Consider the following 14,223-nt stretch of genomic DNA (forward strand, 5'->3'; position numbering starts at 1 on the left):
GAACACAAAGGTCCACTGCCAGACCAAAGCAAAATAGGTATAAGCATTTAAAAGCAACAGTAACTGTACAGGTTCAAAGGAAAAATAGGCATTCTGTCCTCAGACTGAGCACTATAATCTCCTTAAGATACAGTTTCAACCTAAACTGGTTTGTCAGCAGGACAGCAAGCCAACAATCAGATCGATGAATTCATGCCATGTGACCTGGCAAAGAAGGAAAAAGCAATAATGGCAACACACCTCACACAAGAGGGCAAATGTCAGCCTTGCATGTATGTTCTTCAGATATACAGATAATTTTAGTTTAAAAAAATACAAAAAAAATCATAATGCATTTGATTTTTCTCATTAACACCAACTACTTAAGCTGATCAATGAATTGTTCAAGATTCAAAATCCTAATTAAGCATGGAATTGATCACTATTCTTAGCAGCAAGAAGTTCTCATCAAGGGCGACAGACCTGCTTTCTGCTTCAGAATTTTTTTTTTATCTGCTTTTTATGTGCTTCCTATCCTAAATCTTTTTGAAATATTTGCTTCCCTGCACAGCACTCAAATCCACTCCTCCTTTAGGTAACTAAAGTCTTTAGAAGATCTAATATGTTGTTCTTTATCCCAAATTCTAATATTTATATGGGGAGAGGACATGATGAAGCACACTATTAGGCTAAAAATATTTTCGAGCTAAATATCTGGCTTGCAGTTAGAGACATTATGATGGATACAGTAAAATAGAGAAGAAAAGAAAAGAAATAACAAAGGAATACAAAGAACCATTAGATATTAAATCTCCATGCATAATACCACTACAAAGAAAAGAAATGGAAATTAATTTGGGGTTCCCTCTCTTTCTCCCGAAAAAGAGATTAAAATGTAGGCTATCTACCAAAATTCAACTAATTTAACCATCCAAGGGGTCTTAGCCAAACAATCTCTGACAAGCCTACTTCCTTTTCTGTCTTCCGATTGAACATGGAATATCATTAGAATTTCTCAAATAAAGCTCTTTAGCTCATCTTTGACCTCCCCGCTTCACCTTGTTCTCCATCCGACCTTAATAGTTCAACTTGAATTATGGCAACAATAAGTAATGGAATATATATTATACGATTGTTCCTCCTTAAATCAACAATATGCCAAGCATGATAACTGTAAATGTATAAAATTCTAACATTCATTTTGTACAAAGTGCCTTATGAAACAAAATCCTTTGCATATTTGTATGAGGTGCATTATAAAACAAAGTCCTCATGAAATATAATTTTTCTCGTTGAGGGGAAATCGTGACTATCTTATAATGGTTAATTATGTAGTCTCATACGAACATACCAGCTTGAGTATACTTTGCTATTGTAATACAAACAACGAGAGGTGTGGTGGCTCCACCAAAGCTTAATTTCACTCTTGTTCCCTTTTTGATTCTCCTTTATCTTTGGAGTAGGCAGTCCCATTCCTCTTTTTTTTTTAAAAAAAAAAGGAAAAAAAAAAATCTCCCAAGAAAACACTACACTTTGGTTTAGAAAAACATATCATGCATGCCATATCAAGGAAGGCCTTTCTTTTCTTCACTTGAGAGAGAAAATGACCATAGACCAATACGATAGCTTATAAAATATGTTACTCTCAAATCAAGAAAATCAAGCCGCTAATAAAAACATCATAGATCACTTATTATTATTATTTTTTTTTGGTAACATAGATCATTTATTGTTTTCTAGACCATACATCTGAATAAACTCTCTCTCAATAGATAAGTTAGGCAAGGCCTGGAAGAGTCCCCTATTTACTATCAACATTTTGCATATTTATTAGGTAGATTAACTTACAACCTTGGTTACTTCCACCTTTACATTTGCATTTTAATCATTTTGCAAATCATCCAGAACCTCATCTTATGTTGCTCATTCTTACTATATATATATAAAAAATCATACGATGGATTAGATTATGGACGTCAAGGTGCATGCAAGTAACGCCATATAAAAAAAAAAAAAAAAAGAGTATCCTACCGAGCTTTTTGATCAATATAACAACAAGCTTATCAATATTTCATAATCTCAAGCTAATTATGAATCACCAGCAATTTCATTATATCAAGCTAAATTTATGAAACTACAGACCATCATTTGTACTATACTCTACAGCCTTACCCACAATTAGCTCTGTTGAATGGCTTGACCAACTCAACTCAATCATCATTGCATGACCCGGAGTTAAATTTAGTAATCTACTTATTTATCAATCAAATTAGATATTTCTAAGATTTATTTCATGAAAATTTATAGCAAGATTCGGTTAAAGTAAAGTACAGTTACGACACCTAAGATCTCTCTTGTGTCTGAGGCGATAAATAAGCCCATCACTTCTATATTTTCACTAATCAGATCACTCCACTAATTTAATATGAAAAGTTCTATCTTGCCCACCGCCAAACCCAACTCCGTTTGAGCAACTTGAATGATATACATACACTACCAGAAGATAAAATAGCCCCACAATATAACAGACATATGCCTGATAATATACATCAATTCTCTTCAAGAATAATAATTAGAGCGGCATCAAGAGAAAAAAGAAAGAAGCGGGCTAAACTTTCGGAAAACTCGATGTTTCCGGCGCGCCCGATAACGCTCCCGTTGGCACAAACAGGTAAATATCTTTGGGTGCAGGATAAGCGGCAAGCGCTTCCCCGCGCTTCCGCGAACGCTTAAGCGAACCAACCCTGGTTCATTTAACGGGACCCAAGCCCGTGTTAAAGGAACCGCGCTCGGGAGTTATCTCTCCGGTCCGACTCCTGCCCCAGAGGGCGGCGAGAGCACCCCTTTTTTAAGCGACCACGGGGGAAGAGAACTTCCCGGGTTCCTTAATCCTTATTTACGAACACCTTATCGTTGCCTCCCTTCTCCTCGGGGGTTTAGGGTTCTCGCCGTTCTCTCTCGAGAAGAGAACGAGCGGAGAAGCGCAAGAATGGCGGAGAGCTCCTTGAGGGATCCCGACTCCCTCTGCCCCCACGTCGCCTTACTCACGAGTAGCTTCGCCGCCATTCCCCCCGCAGCCGTCCCGGCTATCATCGACTGCGTCTTGGCCTCCTCCGCTCTCTCCCCTCCTCAGCTCTTCTCCTCTCTCCTCCACGCCTTTCCCGATCTCTCCCAGGTAAGAGAAACACCAAGAAAACCTCTTCTTTTTCCTCAAAAGATGCCTGTTTTCTCTTTCTTATCTGGATTTCGTTGACTACAGGTTCTTGAATCGAACTACATCGTGTCTTATGCCGCCGCGCTTTGCCATCTGATCAAGAAAATTGGTAAGATCGAATCAGAGCTCTGAGTTCTATTGATATATGTATTTTTTTTTCTTTCAAGTTTCTTGGATCCTTGTATCATCGTAGGGACTCCGGCTCCGAATGATTCTTTGCGATTACTTATCTGGAGAATGTTTGTACCATTGCTCGAAGTAATCAATCCAAATGATTCTGAGTTGCTAAGCCAGGTAATGTGGCCTATGCCCGGACGTGGCGGCCCCCTTCTTGTGCATTTTTTCATGAACGTGAAATTTGCCCTTTTCTTGTCAGGTTTGTAGTTTGTTGTGCGATGTCATTTCCAAGATGCAATCTTGGGAGCTTGTGGGAGCGACCTTGGTTCCATTCTGTCTGCGATCAGTTGGCCTCAGCGTCGGTATGCTTTACTGTGAGGAGTTGACCACTCATCAATGGAACAGCAAGGGCATTATTGATCAAGAATTTGAGGGTATGTCCTCTGGAGTTTTGCTGCTGCCGATCGCATGCTGTATATTGAAATCACTTTTGGATGCGGCGTTGAGAAGATGGAGAGAATTTCGAAGCTTAGAACCTAAATCAGTAGATGCGTGTAACTCTTTGAACAATTTTGTCCATAGTGTGACATCGGACCTATCAAAGATGGCACTCGGGATGCTCATGCAGGGTGCGGAATATCGGTCTTGCTCTATTCGCCTACTCCTCCCACCCGTGTTCAGCTCGCTGAACGAGCGCCGTTCAGTTATGATTTCAGTACATGGTTCGCAATACACACTTTCTAGGTAGAGGCAAATCTTTTGTCCTTGCTACATTTCCTGTATAAATTCAACATTCTGGTTTCTTCCAATGAAAACATTTGTGTGTTTCATATTGGTCAATTCGATTTGTAGAGTTCTTCTCTCGAGGGAAATATGGAAATGCTGCATCTCACTTTTCTCTCTTGGACATCTAGAGAGACTTGATGCATACCATGTGCTCTCTTTATACTTCTCATTCTGTCGTATGGAGTGTGAAGATGTAACAGTAGGTAACACTGATGAAGAATTTGATATAAGAGCCACGGAGGAATTTTGGAAAGAAATACAGAAAGGATTGGTATACTTGTGCCCCCCTCTCTCCATTATGTTTGCTGCATGCAAGATTTCATTTCTTCTGCAAGGAAGTGTCATTTTTCATATTTTATTGAATCCGTTTGCTGCTCTTGTCGTCTCAGGTTGATAAGGAGGTTTCTGTGAGAAAGCAAGCTTTATATATTTTAAAGATATCTTTAAGCTACTATCCTTCTTCCCTTGAAAGTGAACATAGCCAGTGTTGCTCTGATGATTCAGGATGTAATAGTAAAGCTAAGAATGCATTAACAATTTCACATGCTGAAGCTCCATCTTGCATTGGTATGACAAAGAGAGGAAGGTGGGCTCACAAGGAAGCGAAGTCCTTAGGTGTTGGAGAAGTATGTCATTTGGAAAACCATTCTATGTGTAGTCATGAAAGATGGAAGGTCTTCCTGCTTCTCTATGAAATGCTTGAAGAGTATGGGACACATTTAGTCGAGGCAGCTTGGACTCACCAGGTGAGCTTGCATATCTTATACTGGTTCATTCGTGGAGAATATCTTTGCACCACTCTGTTGGAAACAAAATTCTAATCTACTATTTACAGTATGCTAGTAGAAAACTTTGTGTCTAATTATGTTATTTCCTGTCCAGATATTTTGAAGATGCAGTTAGGTATAAAATAGGTTACACTGTTACAGTAATTTCTCCAAGCATCTCTGGCAGTATACTAAAAATGCTGTCAAATTTGTTAGCTATGTTGTCTTTTTTGCAAACGTGTTTTCTTCTCATGCATGGATCTTCTCTAAATGCTGTCTTCGTTTAGGCCAGTAAATGATCCTTCTTCACTTCTCTCTCTCTCTCTCTCTTTTTCTAAAAAAAAAAAAAAAAGTTTATGAATTTTTCATCGACATTAATATTTATATTTTTAGCTGGAATAATTCTTTCTCGAGAGGGTTCATAGCCCCTGTTGTGTGTTATGTGCAAACATCACATTCTTACACTTTGTTATTTTTGTTTTTGGTGGGTTTGGCTACTAATTTACTCCATTGTTTCAGGTATCATTGTTGCTTTTGTCTAGGCCGCTAAGTAGTTATTTGAATCCCGTTGCTTGTGGAACTTATCAAGTTCAGATGGAAACTTTGGAAGGAATTTTCAGCTGGCTTGTAGTATTGTGGGAACGTGGCTTTTCTCATGAAAATCCTCAAGGCTAGTACTAGTTCTCCTGTAATTTTACGAGACTGAATGTTGAATTCATTGTTTTGGCAGCTTGTTTGTTACATAGATACCATTTCTATTCTGAAAGTCATGCTCCTGAATGTTGTTGTTGCAGTGCGGTGTTTAATTATGCAATCATTTTTGGATGTTGATTGGGACAAGTATGGAAACTCTGCACACATAGTTCCTAGAAGCTTTGTACTTGGCCCGCTTATACGTGGTTTGAATGATGTTGTGCACCACAAAGACTTTGGTTAGTATTGCCACCTACTTCCTGAAGTCATATACATTTATGCTATGCTCTCTCCTTTTCCATTCACCACCATATGCTTGATAGCTAGGTTTAAATTTATATACATATCGTGCTCTATATAATATATAGAGTATGTTTTTTTTTTGGCTTCATCTTGACTTACATTGGTACACTTGCCACATAATCCACTAGCATGTATTGGAGCAGAAAGAAACAGAAGGCAGAAGGCAAACAGAAAACAGAAAACAGAGGGAGATTAAAAAAAAGATTTTAGTGATGCAGAACTTATTGAGGGAACTGGAAGCAAAAAGAAACTGAAATTCTATGTAGCACTGAAGGATTTTTAAATTAAGAAGATATTGAAGAAACAATAGCAAAAAGAAACCAATTTAACGAAAGAAAAATACCATAAAGCCGATGCAACATTGGTATTGGAACACCAAGAGAAAGAAAATAGTGTTCACTAAGATTCACTAAGAAAACTAAGCAAAGTCCACTTTATCCTACCAGGATTAAGGGGGTAAAGCAGACAGTGCTTATCATGTTTCAAGTTGATCAATACATTTCATGCTTCTTCTTGACATTAGATCACTACTCCTCATGACAACTTCATTAGTTTTAGCTATCTCTAGTAATTGCTTCTGAATGCTGTGGTTTGCTAGTCGTATGAAGATTTGTTTATTTATTCTTGTAATATCATTATCCATAGTTATGTATATAATACCCAGCCAAAGCTTAATTTCATTCATATGAAATCAAAACACCTGTTTATATTGTTCTATTTTGTAATCCTTCTCATATAATATATTTTTCTTAAATTGAATTTTCAGTTTTTTTTGGTGCCACTTGTCTCATCTTGATTAATCAGCTTCTTTCATAGAACTGCTTAGCAATTTGTTATTTTGCACTTTTCAGATTTTGTATGTGTTATGAATATGCACATGTTTTTTAATTTAAGGATGTTTCTTGTTGCAGGTGTAAAAGGTGTTTATAATTCGAAAATAATACAGGGTGCGTCAAAGTTTTTTTGCAATTTTTCTCATCCATTGAAAGCGAGGTAAAATATCAGTGCTACTTTCCCTAGTGATGACATTTGGCTGGTTATACATAAAGAAAGCATACTATGCTTACCTAATGAGCGTGACACTAGAATAGTGTAGCATAATTTGGATTTGGCAGGTTATTATCATTTTTATATATTCTTTGCAGTTTGCACCATCTTATCATGTGTTAATCCTTTGTATCATATGGACAAGGGTTTAAATATTGAAGTATGGGGCATATTAATTGGCTGATAGCCACCTTGTGTGGTATGTGCTGTGCTGCCCATCATTTCAACAGAGAATATAGACCATTATGCTTTGGTACAGCTGATAAGCACTTCATATGGCTTATGTTGGCCGTCATACTGGTTTTTGCCTCTTTTCTTTCTTTGCTTTTTTTAATTTGATGCTTTGTTTTTTAGAGATATGTTAAGTTTATGAATTTTAAACGCCCTAGTCATCCATTTTGATGCACGCTGAAGTTTCTTTTTTGTTGCTAATTTATTATGTCACTTCACATAACTTGCAATTAAAATCATATTTTAAATCTATATATATGCATTAACTATGAGTGCAATTAGTTGTTGGATATCATTGAATTAATAAATGAGACCTAAGATCATCAAGATTCAAGATGAATTATTCTACTAATAGCATTGATTTGACAAGTGAACAAAGAAAGAATACATTCTCGAGGTTCTCCAAAATAAGTTTCAACACATGGATTACCTTTCAATCATATATTTACCAAGGCACATCCAAGATTTGACCATTATTACTTTTTCTATCATGAAATGGATCATGGCCATGCTATATTATTTTTTATTTTGCTCCTCCAAAAAATGCAAGTTCACAACTCTTATCTCTTTTTTCATATTTTGACTGACCAAAGGAAAATACTCTCTTTCTGAAAATCTCTAGAAATGCTGACATTTCCTTGGTCAATGTTGCAAGAAACTCACTGGCACTACAACAGGGAACAACCTCCTACAAATAACTGATATATGCATTGAATCAGATTATTGAATCCTAGATAATTAGACATTTTGGAATATCCGACAATCACATGGTGGTGATTACTATTTGCTCATTTTGACATGAGATGGTTTTTACCTTTATGAGTTTGACTTGTTATTGCAATGATTGGAGTGTGTTGATGGATCACAAGCAGCAGTGGTGGCTCTACAGCTCAGCTGATTACCTGGTGGCTGGTGTGGACCAACCATGTTTGATAGATATATTCACTTTTATGGAACACCCACGCCTACAGCCGAGTGCACATGTTCTCGACCATTCCTGATTTAACAATATGGTAATTTTATGCATGTAAGGAGGAAGTTGAATTTTTCCTGCACATGAATTGCATTTCTCGCATCATCTACTTGCTGTTTTAATCCTCTCACTAGTATTTAAGAAAAAAAAAAAACTGATTTTGTTGAAGTGTTTTTGAGGTTCTGCACTTTTCTGTGTATGCTATTTTGTAACATATGGATGCTTTTTTTTCTTATATTTATTTCATCTTGTTGCAGTGATCGTGCAACATTGGTTTGGAGCTTAGCTTCTGTTGCTAAACAAGAGTCTTTTGGTCGAGCTGGATTGATGGCTCTTGTCTCTTGTATTGCTTCTGCCGCTTGTTATTCTTATACAGATAATGAGAATGGAGTACGTCATAGTGTAGATGGTTCTCTGGAGGTAGATCAAATAGAATCTGCTCAAGGAAATGTTTTACCCTGCAGTCCTGCAGATATATTGGATGTTCTAGGAATTATTATCGAGAGAAGTAAACAACATTTTAATCCTAATTATCGCCTTAAAGGTCTCTGATATATCTAGTAAGATGTTGGTATTATTTATGTTTAAATAATCACTGTTGGCTCTAACATAGAGAAAACTGATTTCTAGTCTTTAATATGTGATCGTGTTCAGTTTGTGAGCAGGTTTTAAAAGCTTCATTGTCCCTGATAAGCATTACTGAGATCCCACTTGATCTGCTTTTGCACTTTCTTTCAACAGTTCCTCGAGAATTTACTGACCATTCTGGTATGCCTTTCGTGTAGAGCTGAAATAGTCAATATCTGCTTTTGAGATCTGGATCTTTTACTAATTCAATCTTTTATAATTTCTTCCTTCTGTTTTCTAGGATCAAGTATGTTGGTTTGTCTTTATGGTTTTTTTGATATTTGCGTCGTCTACAGTAAGCATTTGAAGATCTTGTGGTTTTTTTGATTTTACATTAACACAACTATGGAATTCACTGAGATTTTTCTTTTCTCGAATGTAAATTTCAACTGTGATATTAACTTTCTGCTATAAATGGTCATGCAAGACAAATTCAAGTCTAGGCCATCGTTGTAGCATCTCTATATATATCTATCCAAGATTTTCTTGGTAAACTTGCAGTGCTATGTGCTTCCATGTTTGCTTCTTCAACACATGTTTTTAGGTATGAAGCACAGACACATATATGGTGTATGGATTGCCATGATACAGATATATGCTGATACATCAAGTATTAGGAAAGGATACAATACAAATGGGATATGTCAAGAAATATGTGTGTATGTATTTATGTATGTATATATCTGTACATACAAAATATATAAATACATGCATACATACATATACACAAATGCATATGTATGTATATTAAAAAAAACATCCATAAAGCATGGTAGGCTATCAAAATAAAATAGTCCATACTTTATATGGTAGCATTAACTTTTACAAGCTCACCATTTAGTCATTATTTTATAGATCATAATCCATCCTTCATGTTATTAATGTCACAGACTACAAAATTGATCTTCTCTCTCATTGTTGGATCCTTGGAGGTATTGGAGAAGTATCAAAAGTGTATACAGGAAGTATCTAGACTATTCTTTTAGTTTTGAGAAACATAGTACTTAAAAAAGGGTATAGGACGCATATCCAAGAAGAATTCCACAAGTATCAATATGTGATATGGATAAGATACAGAAAGGCATGTGATTTGAAGTATCCATGCTTCCTCAATTTATAATGTTGGACATTTATAATTGTTTGTCATGTTCTTTTTTCATATTGGAAGTGGTATTTGGCGGATATTGTATGTGTGCAATTTGACGGTAGTGGCCCATAATTAATTTGTTTTGAGTCCAGCTTAAGTGGTGTAACAGTTTATAAATAATCAGTGAGTCTCATTGGCATTTTGGTTATTCTGCTCTTAGTGTGGCTGGTCCTCTTGTTAAGAAGGATCAGTAGGGATTTTTCTTTATGGTGGAATAGTTCATTTCTAGCATTCATTCTCATGATTTTTCCTACTTGTATCGGGCTTCTTTTAAGATATTTCAAGTCCGTAGCTGTGAGCTAATGTTTGCTTGATCTTTGAACCAGTGAGGCATTTAGAGTTGAGTCTGGTGACAAAATTTGAAAGCACGAATCATTAAATAGTAACAGAGTAACCCTAGGGACAGTAACACATTTTAGATGGGCCTTGATTCTTTCCATCACATAATTTTTAGTTTTTCCGATTCTGAAGACATTTCCAGCCTTTTCTTCCTTTGATGTTTGTAAATTGTAGTTATAGATCTCTGTGGGGGCACCTTCCATCTTTTGCTTCAGCCATGCAAATGCAGCCGTGAAGAGAAGACAGTGTTGGTGTGCTAGAAAGCTTGAAATTATCTTTGTAACCCTAAAAAGTTGAGCATTTGAGGGTTTGTGCCTTTCTTCAGCATTACTATGATATGTGGGCTAAAAACTATTTTGGTATACTGATTTATAGAAACTATGTTGGCTATTACAATTGTCAAGAGCTTGGAAATTTGAGCATTGTAGATACTGTGTTGGCTAGAAAGTAGAAACTATTGTAAGGAGCACTCCTGTAAAAGCATCGACCTCAATTGTGTCTGGATGATGTTGAAGTGGATTTGTTACCTTGTCTACCTCAAGATCTTGATGTCATAATCTATGTAGACTTCTTTGTTTGGATGAGTGCTATCTATATTTTCTATAAGTGATAGTTCTTGGGTTTTTGATGAGGTAAATTTTCCTTTTGCGCAAACTTGTAATTGGGATCCATTTATTCAAAGATCCATCTTTCACTAATTTCATAATCTATCTTATATACATGCACTTTTTGGGCTTCCAGGACCGTTAAGAGGAATGGTGCAACAATGGCTTACTCAAACTGATGATAAACATTCTGTTGACAGTGGAATACATGTTCTGAAGAATCTCATCAGTTTTCCTACAAGCTTTATAAAACACAAACAGCCACCTGGAACCTTGGTTTCTTTTGATGACGAGGATGTAAATGCATGGGGAGATGAAGCAAGGAGGTGGGCAAGGGTGCTTCTCCTTGTAGTCACAAAGGAGCAACAACTGGAACCAGTGCTGACGGTTGGTCTTCTTCTTGATATTTACATGATTATTGTGGTGCCTTTTATCTACTTCTCTGTTGCCATCTTATTTTGTTTATTGAATCTACTTTGTGCTTTTCATAAGTTGGTAAGATGAGCATCTTATTGCCTAGGTGCTAGAAATTTAAAAAGTTCTAGTCAAGCCTTTATTTATTTTTTTTTTAAACTTCTCTTTGATATTATGATAGCTTGAATGTTGTTTGATTGCCTAATGACTTATTTTTGGTTTTGTAACAGATTTTGTATTACTTTTGTAGTTTTATTCTTTTGTTTGGGAAAAGCTTAAATCTATATTTTTAGCTTTGTTCTTTAGAGGAATGGAGTAATTGATGACGTTCAGGATTGAATAATCAATGGCATTATGTTTGGCGGCATTTAGGCCTGAGTTGGTTGGTGTAGGCTAAGCTTTCTCGAAGCAGACCGGGCCATGGTGGAGCTCAAGATTTTTGAGGCTTGTCTCTGGCACATGTGACACCATAAGTTATAATTCAAATGCTTGCTTACTTTTATATAAGCTTTGAAGTGAAAGCATTGATGATTGAACACACCTTAATCCTTATACTCAGTCACTATTTTCACACAAATATATAGTTCTGTAGCAAAACTTTTGGATGCCAGTTCTTTATTTCTTCTGAACTAAAAGTCAAATTGTCACTTTCCTCTCCTTGTTTACCTTTCTTACATCTGAATTTCTTCAATGTCCTCCTATTAATGATCAGTCTCATGGCAGCATTTTATATTGCCCCAGGTGAACCAATATGTTCCATTGTGCACTTCATGAAACTTTCTAATAGTATCTATATGTTGCCTAGGTCCCCACATTTGAATATGTTTGAAATTTAACGAGTTATGAGTTGCTAAATATTATCTGATTTTTATGGGCCCCTGCATTTTTTTGTTTGTGCATGTAAGCCTTAGAATCATCATGTGAATTTTGTAAAAAGATGTTGGCCTTCAGGTTTTTCATTCTGTCATTTGGTTAACACCATTGAAGCATATGTGGAGATATTAATTTTTGTGTTTTTGTCTTTGTAGTTTCTCTATAGTTTTGGCAGCAGCCTTTGCAAACAAGATCCTAATATGGAACAAGTTCCCATTAAGCTTTTCATTCTTATTCTCAACCTGGTTGATGAGTTTCAAATTGTAAGGAAGAAATTGACCTGCTATACTGAAGCTAAGTCTGAAATGGAATCTGACATGAAAAATATATTGGATTATGAATCTCCCCTAGTAACTTTGTTTGGGGAAAAGTCTACCAAGTTATTTCTCCTTCTTTTGGTAAATGTCAATGCCTCTCTCTTTTTTTTTTCTCTTAATTTCTTTTGCATAATAATAATATAAAGTGATTAAAGGGTTTAGAAATGAGGTATTATTAAATAAATACATTTATATTGTTGTTACAGGAAGAACTGGTGTCCTTTGCCAAATTAGTGTCCCAAGTATTCTGGTCAATATCTGTGGTGAAAGATATACAGTTACCTTCTTCTGTCAAAGGAAAGCTTGGTGGTCCAAGTCAACGGCGGTTGGCTTCTCTTTCTACTACTGCTGTGTTGCAAGCGGTAAGAGTAGAAACATTGTAGCTGATTATTTACTCAGATGATTTAATAGCTTGATAGAATGATTATATCTATTTATTTTCCTAGTTAAGACCCTTATCTTGGAGTATTACAAATAAATAGTTTAGTTCCTTCTCCGGTGTTATGTTAGTTTTGGCATTCTAAAGATAGTACCATAGTAGGATATCAGGAAACACTAAATATGCTGATATTGTCATTTAGGCTTTAAGACCATGCAAATCATTTTTGAATGTATGTTTAAAGCCTGTTTTGGTATAGTTCTGATGCTTGTGTGAACCACAAAATTCTTTTTGTTTACTGTATTACATAAACATGCAATAAAGCAACGCAGCATGACACCATAGTTTTGTTGTTCATATACTTTGATATTAGTTTCTTGGAAATAATACTTCTGGTTCTTTTACGGTGATATGACTAATCATATTGCAGCATTTGAGTTTCATATCTACAGTGATGACTTTACATATTGTAGCATTTGAGTTTCTTATCTAGAACCTTATTAATTCTTGCATGTTTATTCAAGTGATTTTTGGTTTCATTGTAATCACCTTGAGTTGTTCTTAGATTATAAATAACATTTTTAGGAACAAGATTGTTTTTCCAATGATTGTCTACTCCATGGTTGCATTTGTACACCTAGCCACTAACCATTGTCATCTAGGATTGATGTGCTTAGGTTGAATCAAGGGCTTGTTGAGTCGGGTTTGAAGCCCTAAGTAGCACCCACACCCTCACATTTTTCCCCTTTCTCATCTATTCTTCTATCAACCACTCTTTACTATATGGGCTTTTCCATATGAGATTCAATCATCTATGCAAAATCCCTTCCCTATAATTGCATAGAAACTAAGAAAAGTAAAAACAATCAAGTTCTTTGTGGTTTGTGGTGGCTTTTTAGATACTTTTTTCCATTGGTCTAGCCAAGCTAGGTTTTCCAAAACACATTTTTAGTGTTTCCCTGCAAGTTAAACTGCATTGTTACCCTTGATCTTTTTAGGGTATGTTGCATGTCTATAGTCTAAACCGAAGATTCAGATCCCAGCGGGATATCCCACGGGACATTGGGATGGGATACCATTCAATATGTAGGGACAGGACGTCCCGCTAGCGTCCCAGTGTCCCGATTGGGATATTTTGGGACATTCTCTATCCCAAGTGTCAGGACAGGGAGGGACGGTGGCGCGTCCCATTTCATGAGAAAACCAGAACAGCCCCATCCCATAGGATTTAAAGCCTTAGTCTAAAGTCTAAACCATTGTTGGCCGTATTGCCCCCCACCATACCATCCATATTGAATTGGTGGGGAATTAGGATGGTTCGTGCTGTTGGCTCGGTAAATTAGATCGAACCCCCACCTTCAAGTATAAACCCTCCCTGCTGGTGATCATTCGAGAGAGCCCCTCTCGTGATT

General features: G+C 36.4%; 1 protein-coding gene across 9 annotated transcripts in view; it reads left to right on the plus strand.

Annotated features, from left to right (window-relative positions):
• Positions 1 to 2,712: 2,712 nt before the first annotated feature.
• The window catches only part of LOC105043884 (uncharacterized), a 47,045-nt gene continuing 35,534 nt past the window's right edge, over positions 2,713 to 14,223 (plus strand). For 7 of the 9 annotated variants that reach the window (XR_002164555.3, XR_002164554.3, XR_012140645.1 and 4 more), the window contains exons 1-14: positions 2,713 to 3,154; positions 3,239 to 3,302; positions 3,387 to 3,487; positions 3,570 to 4,054; positions 4,163 to 4,367; positions 4,486 to 4,842; positions 5,383 to 5,533; positions 5,658 to 5,795; positions 6,771 to 6,852; positions 8,368 to 8,654; positions 8,765 to 8,878; positions 10,965 to 11,215; positions 12,271 to 12,513; positions 12,639 to 12,794. Coding sequence is in view for 6 of the 9 variants with exons in the window: in XM_019850135.3 (XP_019705694.1) it covers positions 2,969 to 3,154; positions 3,239 to 3,302; positions 3,387 to 3,487; positions 3,570 to 4,054; positions 4,163 to 4,367; positions 4,486 to 4,842; positions 5,383 to 5,533; positions 5,658 to 5,795; positions 6,771 to 6,852; positions 8,368 to 8,654; positions 8,765 to 8,878; positions 10,965 to 11,215; positions 12,271 to 12,513; positions 12,639 to 12,794 (2,820 nt within the window). In the remaining 3 variants the exon portion in view is untranslated. Of the gene's footprint in view, positions 3,155 to 3,238; positions 3,303 to 3,360; positions 3,488 to 3,569; positions 4,055 to 4,162; positions 4,368 to 4,485; positions 4,843 to 5,382; positions 5,534 to 5,657; positions 5,796 to 6,770; positions 6,853 to 8,367; positions 8,655 to 8,764; positions 8,879 to 10,964; positions 11,216 to 12,270; positions 12,514 to 12,638; positions 12,795 to 14,223 lie in introns of those variants that run through there. The other 2 variants (XM_019850134.3, XM_073255606.1) reach the window with 2 other exon arrangements.

This window comes from Elaeis guineensis, chromosome 4, assembly GCF_000442705.2.
Source record: "Elaeis guineensis isolate ETL-2024a chromosome 4, EG11, whole genome shotgun sequence".
Classification (NCBI taxonomy): domain Eukaryota; kingdom Viridiplantae; phylum Streptophyta; class Magnoliopsida; order Arecales; family Arecaceae; genus Elaeis; species Elaeis guineensis.